At 41.5% G+C, this 18,156-nt stretch overlaps 2 protein-coding genes across 2 annotated transcripts in view; one reads left to right on the forward strand and one right to left on the reverse strand.

The window, feature by feature from the left end:
* Positions 1–17,067, forward strand: part of LOC311090042 (hydrocephalus-inducing protein homolog) — a gene marked incomplete at its 3' end in the record, with an annotated part of 33,899 nt that extends 16,832 nt beyond the window's left edge. The window contains exons 4-8 of the mRNA XM_084125141.1: positions 511–630; positions 894–1,028; positions 1,713–1,912; positions 2,008–2,132; positions 17,000–17,067. Coding sequence (XP_083981267.1) covers positions 511–630; positions 894–1,028; positions 1,713–1,912; positions 2,008–2,132; positions 17,000–17,067 — 648 coding nt within the window. The remainder of the gene's footprint in view (positions 1–510; positions 631–893; positions 1,029–1,712; positions 1,913–2,007; positions 2,133–16,999) is intronic.
* LOC311089526 (hydrocephalus-inducing protein homolog) overlaps positions 1–18,156 on the reverse strand; it is a gene marked incomplete at its 5' end in the record, with an annotated part of 145,440 nt that overhangs the window by 118,452 nt on the left and 8,832 nt on the right. The window lies entirely within an intron of this gene.

Raw genomic sequence — 18,156 nt, forward strand, 5'->3', positions numbered from 1 at the left:
TTGTATTTAATCATTTTCCTAAGTTTCATCATTATTTTATGTTTGCGCTTTTGGAAATGGATCTTTACCATCCCTCATTATTAGGCTTATTATTTTGCATTTTTGGCTCATTTTGAGCAGAATATATGTGGTTTCTGCAAATGTAATTGTTGCAAGTGTAAATGTTTAGTTGATTGTTGTTTTATTATTCATACATATTGGTAATTTATTCAAAATAATTTATACTTTCACCCATGTGATATAGTTAAGATATGTGTGTGTGGGAATTGCTGCATTGTGACACAATAGAATGTGAGATAAACTAAATGTGACAGATGTAATTATACATGAACATCTTCTCAATAACGAATACAAGATATATAAAGAATATTGTTTTTCTCCCTTAACACACCCCTGTTTTAAATGAGCTTATTTGACATTAAAGTTGAAATAAGGAAGCAATTTCTTACATTTTACATTGAATCAGATATCTTCTAAGAGTTTGATTTTGACTTGACTTGCTTTTTATAGTTTTCCTCATTAGATTTGGACCAGGTCATGTTTCAGCCGTACCCCTCTGAGATTGTGTTCCAAAACTACTCACCATTTAAGACGTACAAGGTGCCCTTAAAGCTGCGGAACAGTGACAAGGTGACTTTCATGTATCTGAATTGATCATACAGTGTGTTATATAACCACACACTAAATGTATTAATATATCTTAACATAAATACATAATATGATAAATCACAGTATGCAATTTTGTTAACACTTGGTTGTTTGTAGTTCGTGCCATTCTAATTTACACCATTCAACATCTTACACTATTCCTTTAAGACAAATAGAGATTATCTTGTTCATTTTCATGTGTAATGATCACTGGCTTGACATGGACATGCTGCTGACTATTGCAGGTTCCTCGACTGGTAAAGGTGATCGAAGAAGACTCACTTTATTTTAAAGTGGTCAGCCCATTAGATGCTAGTAAGAAAGTGGCTCCAGGCATGGCATCTACATTCACCATTTTATTTACTCCACAAGAGAACAAGGTAAAATGTATACGCAACATCTGCAACTGACTCTCACATATTGCAATTTTGTAGTGTACTAATGGGCATATTTGCTTGTAAATCAATGAACGGACCAAAGAAATGTTAGGAAACATGCAAAAACTGCCACACAGTGATTTTGAAGGTTTCCCAGAGGTCTTTAATTGTGTCTCCAACACAACGTGGGAAATAAACTTCAATGTCAAGTTTTATTTGAATGTTTAACATATCTTTGAGAAATCTGAGAGAGTGCTTTTGTAAGCACAGGGCACTGGAGGCTTAGTGTTTCCACCACAGCCACTCATCGGTCCATTAGTGGCTCTTTTGCAGTCTCTAATGTGACCTGCTAATCTATTTTGGTTTGGCAAAACATTAACACAGATTTCTGTCATTCCAATTAAGTCAGTTCAAATTGAGCTGTGATGGCCCAGTCAGAGAAAGACTTGTATTTTCTGTCAGGTTCAGATCCAAGGGTCTTTTTGCATGTAATTATTATGGATTAACTCCTCAATGCAATAATTCCTAAATCCTGGGGTTTATTTAAATTAGGATTGATTAAAGAAACTATATGTACCAGATGTATAGTAACATATTATATTTAGGTTTTTTTTTAAGCCTTGTCTTCTTCAAGGCTTTATCTTCCTCTATGTGTTACCACTGACTTTCATATGCCTGTAATTGTAGGATTACATTCACAGACTCCTCTGTGTGACTGAACGTGAGAAGTTTGAAGTACCCATCCGTGCAATTGGGCCCCGTGCCATCTTGGACTTCCCAGATAGTCTGCATTTCCAAGTTTGTCCAGTCAAGTGCTTGTCCCAGAGAACACTGCTTGTGCGGAACATAGGAAGTTGTGAAGCTAAATTCCAGCTCAGCACACGCAGGTAAAGGAGGAGTGACATTGTGGTGTGTAGATGATTTCATTTTTTGATTTATGACTGACACTTTCTTTTTATGATTGCTATGTGTTCCCCCACAGCCCATTTTCTGTAGAACCATCTGTAGGTACTCTTGATGTTGGTCAAAGCATGCAAGTTACCGTTGAGTTCTTGCCCAAAACCACTGGGGATCACAGCCAGGTTTTGCTGCTGCATTACCATTCAGGTACTTACTGCTAATTACATCACCACAATCTGCTCTTCCTACAAACTCCTCCTCGGCAACACACTGCTATATGTCACTGTGACACAGGCACTGATTTCCACATGCACCCACCTGTGCCCTACTCAAGAGGTGTAAATGATCTTAATATTAGCCTTCATCGTTGATGTCTGTTCATCTTTATATTTTCAAATTATTTTCTACTGAGAATAGCTTTAATATACTGTGCTCTTTTTACTACCCACAGAGCACCATAATGCACAGAAAATAATGTAGATGGCATTTTAAAGTAACATGACTTTCCTCAAGGTTTTGTGAAATTGAATATATTATTCTTTAGGTGTTGATTACCCTGAGGTTATTATGATTAAAAAGCATCAGTTATTTTTGTTCTATTTGAACTTGAATATTTTATTTGTGTTCTTTCTTTCTTTCATACCTGCGCACATATATTCAAACGCACATAACTATAGAACCAGTTCTTAATGCGCATGTGAACACCATCAGCGTTTATCACAGGTTCGCGTTTAAAGTCTGTGTAGAGAGAATGGTGTCTTAGCGGCCCATAATTTAATAACAAATGATCGTTGCGAGTGCGACGGAAGTGAATCACTCAAAACTTACTTTAGCTGGAAAATAACTTTATTAAAGAACCGCTATAAAGCCAAAACAATCTCTGTTACCTTAAATTATACGTTTATCTCTGTAAAGCTGCTTTGAAACAATCTACATTGTTAAAAGCGCTATATAAATGAAGATGACTTGACTTGACTTTCAAAGGGCCCTTTAGGCAAATAGCTATATCAATAAATCCTATTAATAGATTTTATTTAGCCTGAAATGGTGTGGGTGCCTGGTTAATCTTATAATATATCGTATATAAGGATGGACTGCTCACACCTCTAAAAATTGTCATTTTGGAATCTAATTCCAATCCAATAGTTGATTTTGTAAGAACTAATTTTTCTGCTAAAACAAAAACTGAGATAAAACTTACCCTACAATAAAGCAATAAAACGCACCCTGGACAGAAGATTGCAAAGAAAGAGCACAGGACATTGTCTTGTCCAAACTTTTCTCCTTCTCTGCATCCCCCTCTCTCTCCTCCCTTCCTTTTCCCCTGAGTCAAGTCACCAAAAGTTCACTAAGAATGTCTATATATCACATATGATGTATCTTGTGAATCTATTGTTTTTCCTTTTCATGTTTGGTATCATTTTAAATGTCTCAGTGCGATTGGTGAAATGGTCTTAATTTCATTGCAGTCATTGGTATGAGAATTGAATGACATTGGTATGTTCTCCTCTTTGGGTGATGTCTCTTCAAGATATCTTCCCTCTCCCCCAAAACCAGGTGTTACCCCCTGGGGTACGTGAATTGACCCAAAACAACTCAATAAAATATTGGTATAACCCTTTTGTTCTGGTCTGGGTATTTCAGGGGAAGTGGCAGGGGCAGACTTGGGGAATATGTAACCAGGAAAACCCCCACACAGTGCTCTGTCAGTGTTTTCCCAAGTCTTACACTTGGAACACACTCACACAACACTGTGTGTCTCTGTCAGGAATGCATTGCTTACTCTTAGAGTCATCTTTGACAGGGTTCGTACAAGGTGCTTGAAGTACTTGAATTTGACTTTTTGAAATTTAAGTCCTGGAAAACCCTTGAAAACAGCCATATTTTTGAAGAGGTACTTGAAAAGTACTTGAATTATTAAAAATAGGGATGCAGGTTATTGCGGATACTCGTAAAAATGCTCCGATACCAACAACCGATAGGCCTACCAGGCAGCGTGTGTATAGTAACACAGCTGTGGTGCGCGAGCTGATTAGAGAAAAACGCGCAGTGGATTGAGCGCGCACCGGCACAGATGCGCGAGCTGGTCGAGCACATCCCTTTAAACAGACATCAGTGGAAAGTTTGTTCAGTCGGATGTCAATGGCAAAGAAAACAAAACGAGGCATGTAGCTTATTATTAACGTTAACTGACGAGAGAGAGAGCGAGCGAGCGCACTTCTGTTGAATGCTCTTGATTGCTGATCATTCACTCAGCACGTGTCATTTGGATTAAAACTAAATTGTATATGTAAGTAAAGTAAAACATGAACTGTTACCTGATTTATGTATAACGAGTGGTTCCCTACATTATTAAAGGACGTTTGCAGGTCAAGAAGTTTAATCCGCAAACACAAACATCCGAAGCGTGCGCTCCGCAAACCAACGTCTTGATAGACAGCGCGTGAATACTGTATTGAATTGTCTTTCACGTCTTGCGCTTAAACGGACGAATTCACACAAGTTTATGTAAAAACGTCTCCGGTTACTATCGTAACCTCGGTTCCCTGAGAGGCGGGAACGAGACATTACGTCACAGACGTATATGGGAACTCCCTTCCTCCTCATTTTCACTGAAATCTTATAGGCTAACGCCAGCTGGAGACAGCTGGCCAATTGACGCGAAACATGCAAATGCTGACCGGTCCGCGGGCAGTATAAATAGCATGGGCGCGACAATTACGTCAGAATCAAGACTGAACGCTAGCACAGCTGATCAAACGGCGAGCACGGCGGCTGACGTAATGTCTCGTTCCCGCCTCTCAGGGAATCGAGGTTACGATAGTAACCGGAGACGTTCCCTTTCAAGGCGGTCACTTCGACATTACGTCACAGACGTATATGGGAACTGTATAGAATCCCGCCGTGAGAGCAGTGAAGATAAGCCCTGAACGGGGTCAAGCTACACTCCCACGAGAGACAACAGTTCTAGCCAACAGCGCCGCTAGGAGCACTCGAACTGATGGCGAAACTAGACCAAGAAACGTCTGTTCCGACCTACCAAGTTGCATATCCAATGCAATGAAGCGAAGGCTGCACTGGAGCAGGGCCGTGCACAGGGGGGTGGCCCGGTGGCTAGAGCCACTGCCCCTCTGCCCTCATCGACTGAGGTGCCTCTCTTCCCCATCCCCACCGCTCCGCTCAAAGCATTCCGCTGATTCCGCTAATCCGCTCCAGGTTTTCCCGCTCGCTCCGCAGCATCACTCACAGTATACGACAGTTCACGAAAGCTGTCGCATTAACAGGTAGGCTATGCAAGACAGTGGTTGAATCTGCGAAATTAGTCATTTGTTTTTGTTGTATTTATGTCGGTAATGTTTTGCTCTTGGTCTTCTGGCTTCTGGCTCTTTCTTTGATTTATATCAACCAGGGCTGGACTGGCCATCGGGCATACCGCGCACTTTCCCGGTGGGCCGACGTGCTTTTTGGGCCGATACATCTCATACTCATACATTATTTTTATTATTAGGCTTATTATTTTTTCTTTTTCTTTTTAACGGCCTATAAAATTTGTACATCGGTGGCCCATTCGTTTTGTTTTGCTTAATTGGCGGTGCCGGGTTTGTGCCAGTGTAATGCATTGGTCAGAAAAAGTCAGCGTTAGGTTTTTTTTTTTTTTCTGACAGACCAGCCCATGAAACATGTAGATCAGCGGTTATTTTCTTGATTGACACTGGGCTGGGCCAATCACATCTTTAAACGAGTGAGCGAGAGTGCAGCAGTGTCAGTGTGTATCTGTCAAAATAGTCAGCAAGGTGGAAAAGAAACGCAAGGAATGTGCAGAAAAACAGCTTGAAAAAATGGAAACAGGCCCTTGAAGCAGACACTGTAAAATGTGTCAAAATATACACTACCGTTCAAAAGTTTGGGGTCAGTAAGATTTTTTAATGTTTTTAAAAGAAGTAGCCTATCTTCTGCTCACCAAGGCTGCATTATTTGATAAAAAACAAACAGTAATATTGTGAAATATTATGACAATTTAAAATGTTTTCTATTTTAATATATTTTAAATTGTAATTTATTCCTGTGATCAAAGCTGAATGTTCAGCATCATTACTCCAGTCTTCAGTGTCACATGATCCTTCAGAAATCATTTTAATATGATGATTTGATGCTCAAGAAAAATTCATTATTATTATCAATGTTGAAAACAGTTGTGTACATTTTTTTTTTTCAAAATTCTTTGATAAATAGAAAGTTCAAAAGAATTACTGTATATTCACATAGAAAACAGCTGTATTAAATTGGAATAATATTTCAGAATATTACTGTTTTTGTTTGCATTTTTAATCAAATAAATGCAGCCTTGGTGAGCAGAAGATAATTCTTTTAAAAACATTAAAAATCTTACTGACCCCAAACTTTTGAACGGTAGTGTATATTTTCTGACCTTCATCAGCTCCAGTGGCAGATGATGATAGTGAGGAGGATCAGGAGAGAGATGAGAGAGTGTAGAGCCTGTGGTAACAGAACTACTTTCAAAACACTTAGGCTATGTCATGAGTGTAGGAACCCATAACCCAGTTACAGATTATTTAGCACATCTGCATAGTTGACGATTACCGCAATTCACTAGAAATTTAATGAGAGGCGTTTGTAAACCATGTTTTCCGCCAAAATAAAAGCTTGATGCAGTTTGCGTCAAAATAAAATATCATGTGCTTATCTCTTTTAAGTATAGAAATTGGTACAAAACTAATTATGAAAGTTTCCTTTATTGTTTTACAAAATATGGCTATTACTGTCATTTAATTAATATTATAACTATTATTATGTAGTAGGTGTAATGTAGACACTGTAACTAAAAGAGGTTTGAATATTTCTTTGTTTAATTTGCACACTGAATATGGGTTGGAGCTTTTAATTTTGAACTCTCAAAGTGCACCAGATTGATGAATTTAACATTAAAATGCACAAAATTTTCTTACGGGGGGGCATACCCCAACCCCCCCTAGAAGGACAGAGGTCCCACCACAGTTTTACCAAAAATCCTGTGAGAAACACTGGTATTGCTATGCCAGTGCAGCTTATAGCTTGTTTTAGGATTCATCACTGTATTAATAAATGTCAAATTTTTACTTATTTCATCTGTTAACTCTCACTCGTTCATATACTCACTCATTACATGGCATTAGTGGTTTTAAGGAATTGGAGTTGGTATGCATATATTTAAGGGCGTGCAAAGATGGGTGCTGTTTATGATCATATAGTGGGCCAGTGTGGGCCAAAATGCCAGGGCCGATTTTTTTTTTTTTTTTTTTTTTTTTTTTCAGTCCAGCCCTGTGCACAACATATCCACGTTCTTAGAATTAGCTGCTTGTCTAATCAAATTATTGTACTCTTGATCAGATCTAATACAAATAACAAAATTTTGCCACACTAGTGTGCCAACCCCCCCCCAAAAAAACAAAATAGTGCCCCTTTTTTGGTTTAGGCCACTGCCCCTTAAAATGTCTGTGCACGGCCCTGCACTGGAGGGCAGCACAACACCATAAGCACTCAAGCACAAGAGTTAACACAGTGTCGACGGCAATAGCGGTGACAGCTGCATAACCTTATAGCCCTACACAGATTTAACAGTACATTGAAAACTACTGTGTAATGCGGAACAGCTATGTAACATTATAGTCATAACACAGAGTTAGCAGCAATGGTAACTCTGCATAATGCAGACTACTGCACAGCTGGTGGTGGTAACAGTTCATGAGTACATTAATAAAACTCACCGAACCCACGACGCTATAGGCAGTGCATAAACTTGAACCCCTGGCAAACGTGTTCTGAGAAGACAGCCAGCATACCTATATCCCGTAGGCATTAAATCACATGAAAAGCGTCGAATTCAGTGAGAAAGTCTCAGTCCCTAGTACCATCCACCAAGCACACAAACAGCTAGTCAGACTGCTGCCTGGTGGTCCACGTACATCCGCAAAGCCCTAACAGGGCCAACAGCACTCTGAGCATCAGCATCATGTGAGGCTGACGGCTCAGCAGAAGGCGGGCAGGGATAAATCTGTGCTCTGAACGGTGTAAGCGTCTTCGGAACGCAGTTTGGTATCGGACGGAGAGTGACGCTGCAGTCACTAGGTCCGAGACAATGTAACATCATTCACATAGAATGAGCGTAGGTCTCCAAGTGCTTCGCTGGGGCGAGAGCAGGTGGAAAGGTCCTTCTCAAGGAGATCTCTCAGCACTTATTAGTGTGAAGTGTCTTGCTCAAACTAAGGACCCAACAGCGGACACACAAGAAGGTTCCACAGCTTGGGGCTGGGGTGCCAATCGCCTGTAGAAGCAGGACCTTCCTGAGGGGGATTGTCATGGGGGAGCCCCATAACTCTCTCAGGTCCGTGAGCCGGGGATGATAGGCCAGCAAGGGGGTCACGAAGAAACTGACACTCCCTTGTAGAACATCAGCCAGTTGCAGTGAAGGAAACGGGGCAACATAACAGCGTAGCACATGTACGTAACAGCATCGGTCGCTGTAGCGCCAACTACACGCAGTAGCTCAGTATAGGCACTGAAGGATACGGGGCAACACCGCAGCATGAACACATCCATGTGCAATAATGCAGCGCAGGTCGCCGTATCGACAGAGACTGTGAATATGCACAGTTCGACTGGGATAGCTAGTTGCACTAGATACAGGGCAACATGACAGCATAACACAAGTGCGTAAGAATAGTGCATCCATGTATGTACATAACGCAGCGTAAGTCACCGTAGCTGAGATGCACAGTTAGATCAGGATGGCTAGCTGCACTGAAGGAAACAGGGCAGCCTTACAGCCTAACACATCCGTGCACGTACATATATCCAGAAACTGTGAATATGCACGGTTAGATTAGGATAGCTAGTTTTGCACTGAAGGAACAGGGCAACAAAATAGCAAAAACACGTCCTTGTACGTACATAAGTGCAGTGTAGTCGCCGTAGCGACAGGACTGTGAATATGATAGGACAGCTGGTTGTTGCACTGAAGGATAGAGGGCAACATAACAGCATAACACATCAGTGTGCACATTTAAAACATCTGTGTGTATAATGCAGCGCTAGTCGTCGAAGCGACCGAACTGCATGAATATGCGCAGTTCAAACACAATGGGCAGTTACGTTGAGGGCAACATAACAGCATAACGCTTCAGTGTATACACAGATGCAGCGCAAGTCGCCGTAGCGACGACTGTGACTATGCAGTTAGATAGGATAGCTAGTTGCACTGAAGGATACAGGGCAACGTGATAACATAGTTACATTGATATGTACAAAGCACAGCGTCAGAGGCATAGCGACATCGACTGTGAATACGTAGTTAATCAGCATAGCCGGTTGCACTGAGGATACAGGGCAATATATAACGGCATAAATCATAGACACATATCAATGTACATAACACAGCGTCAGTGGCAGCGCACAACAACTGTGAATACACAGTAATCAGAGTAGCCAGTTGCACTGAAGGAACAGGGCAATATATAGCGGCGTAATTGTAACACATATCAGTGCGTAGTGTGCACACAGCGTCAGCTGCATCCCATTGCACTGAATGATACAGGGCAATATATAATGGCATAAATCATTACACATAACAGAGTGCGGTGTGTACATAACACAGCGTCAGTTGCATCGCGCAACAACTGCAAATACGTACTGTGTAGTAATCAGAATAGCCATTGCACTGAAGGATACAGGGCAATATACAACGGCAAAATTCATAACACATATCAGTGTGTAGTGTGTACGTAAACACAGCGTAGTTGCATCGCGCAACAACTGCGAATACGTACTGTGTAGTAATCAGAATAGCCATTGCACTGAAGGATACAGGGCAATATACAACGGCAAAATTCATAACACATATCAGTGTGTAGTGTGTACGTACACAACATATCCACGTTCTTAGAATTAGCTGCTTGTCTAATCAAATTATTGTACTCTTGATCAGATCTAATACAAATAACAAAATTTTGCCACACTAGTGTGCCAACCCCCCCCCAAAAAAACAAAATAGTGCCCCTTTTTTGGTTTAGGCCACTGCCCCTTAAAATGTCTGTGCACGGCCCTGCACTGGAGGGCAGCACAACACCATAAGCACTCAAGCACAAGAGTTAACACAGTGTCGACGGCAATAGCGGTGACAGCTGCATAACCTTATAGCCCTACACAGATTTAACAGTACATTGAAAACTACTGTGTAATGCGGAACAGCTATGTAACATTATAGTCATAACACAGAGTTAGCAGCAATGGTAACTCTGCATAATGCAGACTACTGCACAGCTGGTGGTGGTAACAGTTCATGAGTACATTAATAAAACTCACCGAACCCACGACGCTATAGGCAGTGCATAAACTTGAACCCCTGGCAAACGTGTTCTGAGAAGACAGCCAGCATACCTATATCCCGTAGGCATTAAATCACATGAAAAGCGTCGAATTCAGTGAGAAAGTCTCAGTCCCTAGTACCATCCACCAAGCACACAAACAGCTAGTCAGACTGCTGCCTGGTGGTCCACGTACATCCGCAAAGCCCTAACAGGGCCAACAGCACTCTGAGCATCAGCATCATGTGAGGCTGACGGCTCAGCAGAAGGCGGGCAGGGATAAATCTGTGCTCTGAACGGTGTAAGCGTCTTCGGAACGCAGTTTGGTATCGGACGGAGAGTGACGCTGCAGTCACTAGGTCCGAGACAATGTAACATCATTCACATAGAATGAGCGTAGGTCTCCAAGTGCTTCGCTGGGGCGAGAGCAGGTGGAAAGGTCCTTCTCAAGGAGATCTCTCAGCACTTATTAGTGTGAAGTGTCTTGCTCAAACTAAGGACCCAACAGCGGACACACAAGAAGGTTCCACAGCTTGGGGCTGGGGTGCCAATCGCCTGTAGAAGCAGGACCTTCCTGAGGGGGATTGTCATGGGGGAGCCCCATAACTCTCTCAGGTCCGTGAGCCGGGGATGATAGGCCAGCAAGGGGGTCACGAAGAAACTGACACTCCCTTGTAGAACATCAGCCAGTTGCAGTGAAGGAAACGGGGCAACATAACAGCGTAGCACATGTACGTAACAGCATCGGTCGCTGTAGCGCCAACTACACGCAGTAGCTCAGTATAGGCACTGAAGGATACGGGGCAACACCGCAGCATGAACACATCCATGTGCAATAATGCAGCGCAGGTCGCCGTATCGACAGAGACTGTGAATATGCACAGTTCGACTGGGATAGCTAGTTGCACTAGATACAGGGCAACATGACAGCATAACACAAGTGCGTAAGAATAGTGCATCCATGTATGTACATAACGCAGCGTAAGTCACCGTAGCTGAGATGCACAGTTAGATCAGGATGGCTAGCTGCACTGAAGGAAACAGGGCAGCCTTACAGCCTAACACATCCGTGCACGTACATATATCCAGAAACTGTGAATATGCACGGTTAGATTAGGATAGCTAGTTTTGCACTGAAGGAACAGGGCAACAAAATAGCAAAAACACGTCCTTGTACGTACATAAGTGCAGTGTAGTCGCCGTAGCGACAGGACTGTGAATATGATAGGACAGCTGGTTGTTGCACTGAAGGATAGAGGGCAACATAACAGCATAACACATCAGTGTGCACATTTAAAACATCTGTGTGTATAATGCAGCGCTAGTCGTCGAAGCGACCGAACTGCATGAATATGCGCAGTTCAAACACAATGGGCAGTTACGTTGAGGGCAACATAACAGCATAACGCTTCAGTGTATACACAGATGCAGCGCAAGTCGCCGTAGCGACGACTGTGACTATGCAGTTAGATAGGATAGCTAGTTGCACTGAAGGATACAGGGCAACGTGATAACATAGTTACATTGATATGTACAAAGCACAGCGTCAGAGGCATAGCGACATCGACTGTGAATACGTAGTTAATCAGCATAGCCGGTTGCACTGAGGATACAGGGCAATATATAACGGCATAAATCATAGACACATATCAATGTACATAACACAGCGTCAGTGGCAGCGCACAACAACTGTGAATACACAGTAATCAGAGTAGCCAGTTGCACTGAAGGAACAGGGCAATATATAGCGGCGTAATTGTAACACATATCAGTGCGTAGTGTGCACACAGCGTCAGCTGCATCCCATTGCACTGAATGATACAGGGCAATATATAATGGCATAAATCATTACACATAACAGAGTGCGGTGTGTACATAACACAGCGTCAGTTGCATCGCGCAACAACTGCAAATACGTACTGTGTAGTAATCAGAATAGCCATTGCACTGAAGGATACAGGGCAATATACAACGGCAAAATTCATAACACATATCAGTGTGTAGTGTGTACGTAAACACAGCGTAGTTGCATCGCGCAACAACTGCGAATACGTACTGTGTAGTAATCAGAATAGCCATTGCACTGAAGGATACAGGGCAATATACAACGGCAAAATTCATAACACATATCAGTGTGTAGTGTGTACGTAAACACAGCGTCAGTTGCATCGCGCAACAACTGTGAATACGTGCTGTGTAGTAATCAGAATAGCCATTGCACTGAATGATACAGGGCAATATATAATGGCATAAATCATTACACATAACAGTGTGTCGTGTGTACGTAACACAGAGTCAGTTGCATCACACAACAACTGTGTCTTCGTAGTAATCAGAATAGCCAATTGCACTGAAGGATACAGGGCAATATCGCGGCATAAGCATAACACACACATATCAGTGTACATAAACACAGCGTCAGTGGCAGCACAACAACTGTGAATGTTGTAATCAGAATAGCCATTTGCACTGAAGGATACAGGGCAAAATATAACGGCACAAATCATAGCACATATAGTGTGCAGTGAGTACATAAACACAGCGTCAGTGGCGTAGCGACAACAACTGTGAATACGTAGTTGAATGGCCAGTTGCACTGAAGGATACAGGGCAATATATAACGGCACAAATCATAGCACATAACAGTGAGCAGTGTGTACATAAACACAGCGTCAGTGGCGTAGCGACAACGACTGTGAATATGTAGTTAAATCAGCATGGGCAGTTGCACTGAAGGATACAGGGCAACATCAGCTGTAAGCACATCAAAATGTAATGTTACGTAGGCCCAGCGTCAACAGCATAAGCGGTAACGACTGCGCAACAACACTCACCGGACGGACTGCGGCTGTGCACTTCCATTGTCAGAGCGGGGCGGCTAGAGACCTCTATGCTAGAGACTCATAGCATCCGTACTTTCCCTTTTAGACACGGAGCCATGGCCTTTGCCTCGTCTCTCTAGACGCGCGTCTTGCGCACGACTACCAAAGGACGCCGTGGAAGACGGAGTCTTTCTTGAAGTAGCCTGGCTGAGATACCGGGCTAAAGTATTCCTTATCAACAGAGCCTATCGCGTCGAGTCCTTCTAGCGAGCCCGCGAAGAGGACCGGAGTGGCGACGGGCAGCGTACTCGTCCTAGGGCGGGAGAGGGCCCACCAGCGGCCTGCTGGCGGCAGTGGGCCTCATCCCCGCGGATGCCCGGGTTATTCCCCTGAGGGCGCGCACTGTCCGGCACATGCCCGTCGTCCGTGAGTGCGGCCTCGGTTGATCCTTGTTAGGGTAGAGCGAGTCGATAGGACCCGCACATATCTGGCATGTAAGTTAGCAGCCATCGGATGCGGGGAGGAAACATGGTGAGTAACCTCTATTGCAACTTCCACGATGGCTTCAGATAAGACTTCTAGCGTGAAGAAAGAGATTCTGACGTAATTGTCGCGCCCATGCTATTTATACTGCCCGCGGACCGGTCAGCATTTGCATGTTTCGCGTCAATTGGCCAGCTGTCTCCAGCTGGCGTTAGCCTATAAGATTTCAGTGAAAATGAGGAGGAAGGGAGGTCCCATATACGTCTGTGACGTAATGTCGAAGTGACCGCCTTGAAAGGGAACGCCTGTCTAGGTGAGTATCCCAGTAAACAAAGTCGGTTATATCTCAAGTGAACGTAGCCATGTTCAAATGGGAGCCATGCGTTCGGTCTTAAAGGGACAGCTGTCTAATAAACCTGCTGCTGTGTTTTAATGTTCAAACAAAGGACAAATAAATTACTCACTGCTATTGACTAAATAGGCTACCCATTTTTTAACTTAAAAAATATCCATCTATATATAATTTATACAGTAATGAATATGCATTTTTTTCACATTTGATTACTTTATTCAAATTTCTGTACCTGTTAGATCTACCTGAAAAACTCTAAAAACACTGTTTATTTCATTTGTAGCCTTTCTTTGTTCTATTGTATTTATTTGTCCTATTTGTAATTCGATTATTTGTTCTTATTTTGTTACTGATTGCTTACTTGTCTTTAATAATGTTTTAAATTCACATTAATTAGTCTGGTAGTTTTTGTTGTATCAAAATTGGATTAAATAATTGATATTTCACTGGTATCTAAACATTTGTTACACTGACCAAATCCTCAGCACTGAGCCCTTCTGGAGCTGCTCTAAATATACGTGCTGTGCTATTAAATGATAGATAAAATATGATAGAGCAATAGAATGAACAGTGACAGTAACAGAAGCTTATACAATGCATTTTAGCAGGCTTAATTAAGCATGAAAATAACTGAAATAAATATATATTTGATGAACAAATTAAGCCAACTAATATGATTTATATTATTTTGGTTTATCTACTAATACATTTAAAAATTACAAATGCAGTGAAAATTCAGGTATCGATAATTGGTATCGGCGAGTACCAGAAATTAAAGAATGGGTATCGGACTCGTTCTGCAAAAAGTGGTATCGGTGCATCCCTAATTAAAAAAATGTTGTTGTTGAAAAAATACAATCTTTTCACGCTAAATTAACGCTGCAGCCTGTCTGAGATATAGAGCTATTTCGCATGACTATGAGCATGATATTATGTATATGATAAGTATATAATACAACTTTCATTCTTCAGGTCAATCATATATTCATAGAAAAAAAATCTGTTTCAATATCCTTTCAATGGTTAAGGTGATTTCACATGCCTGACAGCGCTGGTCAATGGATTGATCTCTATGACATGAAACATTAGTTATCATATATATATATGTAATTTGAGTAAAAAAATAAAACAAATATATTGTTTGATAAGTGCTGATTGAAGTCCTTGAAATCCAAAAAAGTAGTGCTTGAAAAGTCCTTGAAAGTCCTGGAATTTCATTTTACAGAATCTGTACCAACCCTGTCTTTGAGTAATTGATGTCATGTATTTATTATTTCTGAATTGGCCTTTAATCATTTACTTGTGTGATTGGCATGCTACATTTTTACCTGACAAATAAAATGTTATATTTGAATTATTCTGCAATATTTTGAAATCATTATTCATAGTAGATTAATGTGTAGTCTGGTGTTTCTGCAAAGCTACTCCAGGATAGATCAAACCGAAGGCACTAATGAATGGAGCATGGGGCACATCATTAAGGAGACCTTCCAATTTCCGACTATCACTGACTTAGCACGTTGTATCTTGCGACTGTTACAAAAAAATCAAATGATGAGACTAAGTTCAATACTTGCATGTCTCGCCCATTTGAATTAAACTGTCCTGATGCAATTTGTTGAGGCTCCAGTTGATCTTTGCTGATGTGGTCTTGATAAGAGAGAACCAGTGGGAGTCAGAGGATCTTTGGTGAATGGAGAGACAAGGCCGCAGCCTGGCACAAGCTTGGGGGTCCTTAGAAACTTCTAGTTCAGCATCATCTTCACGTCAGCATTTCAGAAAGGGACTAAGAGAGTAAGAGGGGCATCAGTGATTTTTAAAGCATGAAGATGTCACACCCTCTGGAGGTGTGTGAGCCAATGAGAAGTTGTTCCTTTTGGGAAAGTTTTTACGACCCATTATACTTTAGCAGGGCGTTTTGAAAATGTAATTTCATTGGGTGTTTAAGAAAAGAATCTTCAAGATTCTTATAATACTAATGCATCACAAAGTTAGCAAAATGTAATGTAAATTAACAAATGGGGGACGAAGACAGCGGACAGGACAGCGGGTTCTGCCAGTGTGTTAGCTTCATTTTGGATGTTAGTTTTGGGGGAAGTTTCATAAACCTTTGTTGGGAGAGTGAGTTTGCTGGATTATTCATTAAATATAATGAATAATTTGTGTGTGTCTGATTGGTCCAGATGCTACATGTGCATGGGTAAGAGGGTGTGTTTAAACTGACATACTAGTGTGTGCATGAATTATTGTCTGTGTGAATGTGCTTGTAGATTTCAACATATATAAACACACAGGTCTGCTGAAGGCCATCGGCATTAACTTTTTAATATGTATTCTGTTCTAAAAATACCACTTTGTGCCCATCAGGGGAGTATCATTTTTAATTTAGCGCCTTTTCCTGTCTCCTCCTCATTTATGTTTAACGCGAAGCTGCTTTGGAGCATGTCTTCATTGGTTTGGTTCTGGGATTGGTAGAAACATCTCCCTGCAGTCCCAGTTTCATCTCAGATAAGCACAGAGACCTCTCTTAAGTCTCTAAAGGTGCTCTCTCTGTGCAGTGTATTTCACAGGGCTGAAGTAAAAAATTTTTCAGTAAAAGCCAAACCTGATAGTGTTTATTGTACAGATATGATGGGCATTTTAAAAGAGTTTTTGTTGTTGATGTTTTTGTGGTTGCTAATGTGCTATAGACTAGAGTATCTTGTGGTTATGTTGTATGATTTGTTCATTGCATCGTTCAATGAACATACTGTAGCTGTGCAAATGTCAGTGCAGTAAAAAAAAAGTAAAAATATGTATTTTGTGTAAACACTTAAAAAAAGTTAAGTAAAAACAAAAAGTATGTTCCTATTTATTTTGTTAATTTTACCTAAAGGTACACTATGTAACTTTTGGCCCTTTAGCCCAAAAAAAAACTGCATGTGTTTTGTGGAAGAACATTGTTTTGGATGTGCTTAGGCTCTGCGTGACTGTTTATCATACTGCTCATAAAACATTCACTAGCCTACTAGGCTTAAGAGATATAAGCAGTTTTTATGGAAATGATCCTTTGCATAGAGCAGAGCCCATGGGACACCCTGTTGCAGGTCTCAAATGATGGTGACCAAGACCAGGATGAAGAGTAGCGGCCACAATGCTGAGCTTTGGTGTACACCAACCTTCACAGGAAAGCTAGCAGAAATGCCAGCTGCGCATCTTCCATGACTGCTGGTGTTTTCATAGAGCAGTTGAACCCAGTTGCAGCACTCGGTCAAAAGCCTTTTCAAGATCAAGAAAGGCTATATGCAGTGGCTTCTTTTTCTTCCGGTGCTTTTCCTCGCATCACTGGTGCTCATTGTGTATGATAGGAGGTGACAGAGTGTTTATGTCAGAATGTTTATTTTTAAACCACAACCTTATAAGTGCTTCTTTTACCGATATACTTAACGATATCTTTTGCATTTCTCATCCAAACAATGTCAAACTTGGCACTGCCCGTAGCAAGTTTGACGTTGTTTGGATAAGAAATGCAAAAGATATCGTTAAATATATATCGTTAAAAGAAGCACACACTGGCTTTTGCCGCTCTAGCCGCTGGCCACTCCCCCTCTCACACTTGACACTGAGTGAGCACAGCCCAGGACCAGAGACAGAGAGGGTCGAAGAAAGCAGCGGAGCTTAAGTAGCGTTTTCTCGGAGTTCACTGTGTAGCCTGCTCCCTGAATCGTGTAGTTCAATTTTCCACATTTATTGTATGTCATTATGTCAGTATCAGTATTTGCTTTCTACCATGCACAAATAAAAATGTCACTGAACTTTTGCTGTGTAATTGTAACAATGAGCACTCAAACACACCAAACCAACAATTACTAAAAACACACACAAAAACTGATTTTGCATGGGCATTTTGCACTAGTGTGTTTAATTACCAATAGCTGGAAGTAAGTTGAGACACTATCTCCTCTAAGCAACACAGTAAAGGATGAGTTACTTAATCTGTCCTACATTTTCAAATGCCTCCCAGCTGTTTTGCTTCATATCATCTGCCTTATCTAGGCTGCAGAGTTTGTCCATTGACTCTAAAATATGTATAAGGAGCCAAAAAGCCCCGGGTAGCAGCTGCGACAGTGGGACAGAGGGGATCCCACCCACTAGTACACACAAGTCACTGTGACTTCTTCTTACACAGTGAAAGCTATTTCCTTTCAAGGGACACTTGGGTTTCTTCAAAGGAT

The sequence above is a fragment of the Abramis brama genome (assembly GCF_963993115.1).
Source record: "Abramis brama genome assembly, chromosome: 9".
NCBI lineage: Eukaryota > Metazoa > Chordata > Actinopteri > Cypriniformes > Leuciscidae > Abramis > Abramis brama.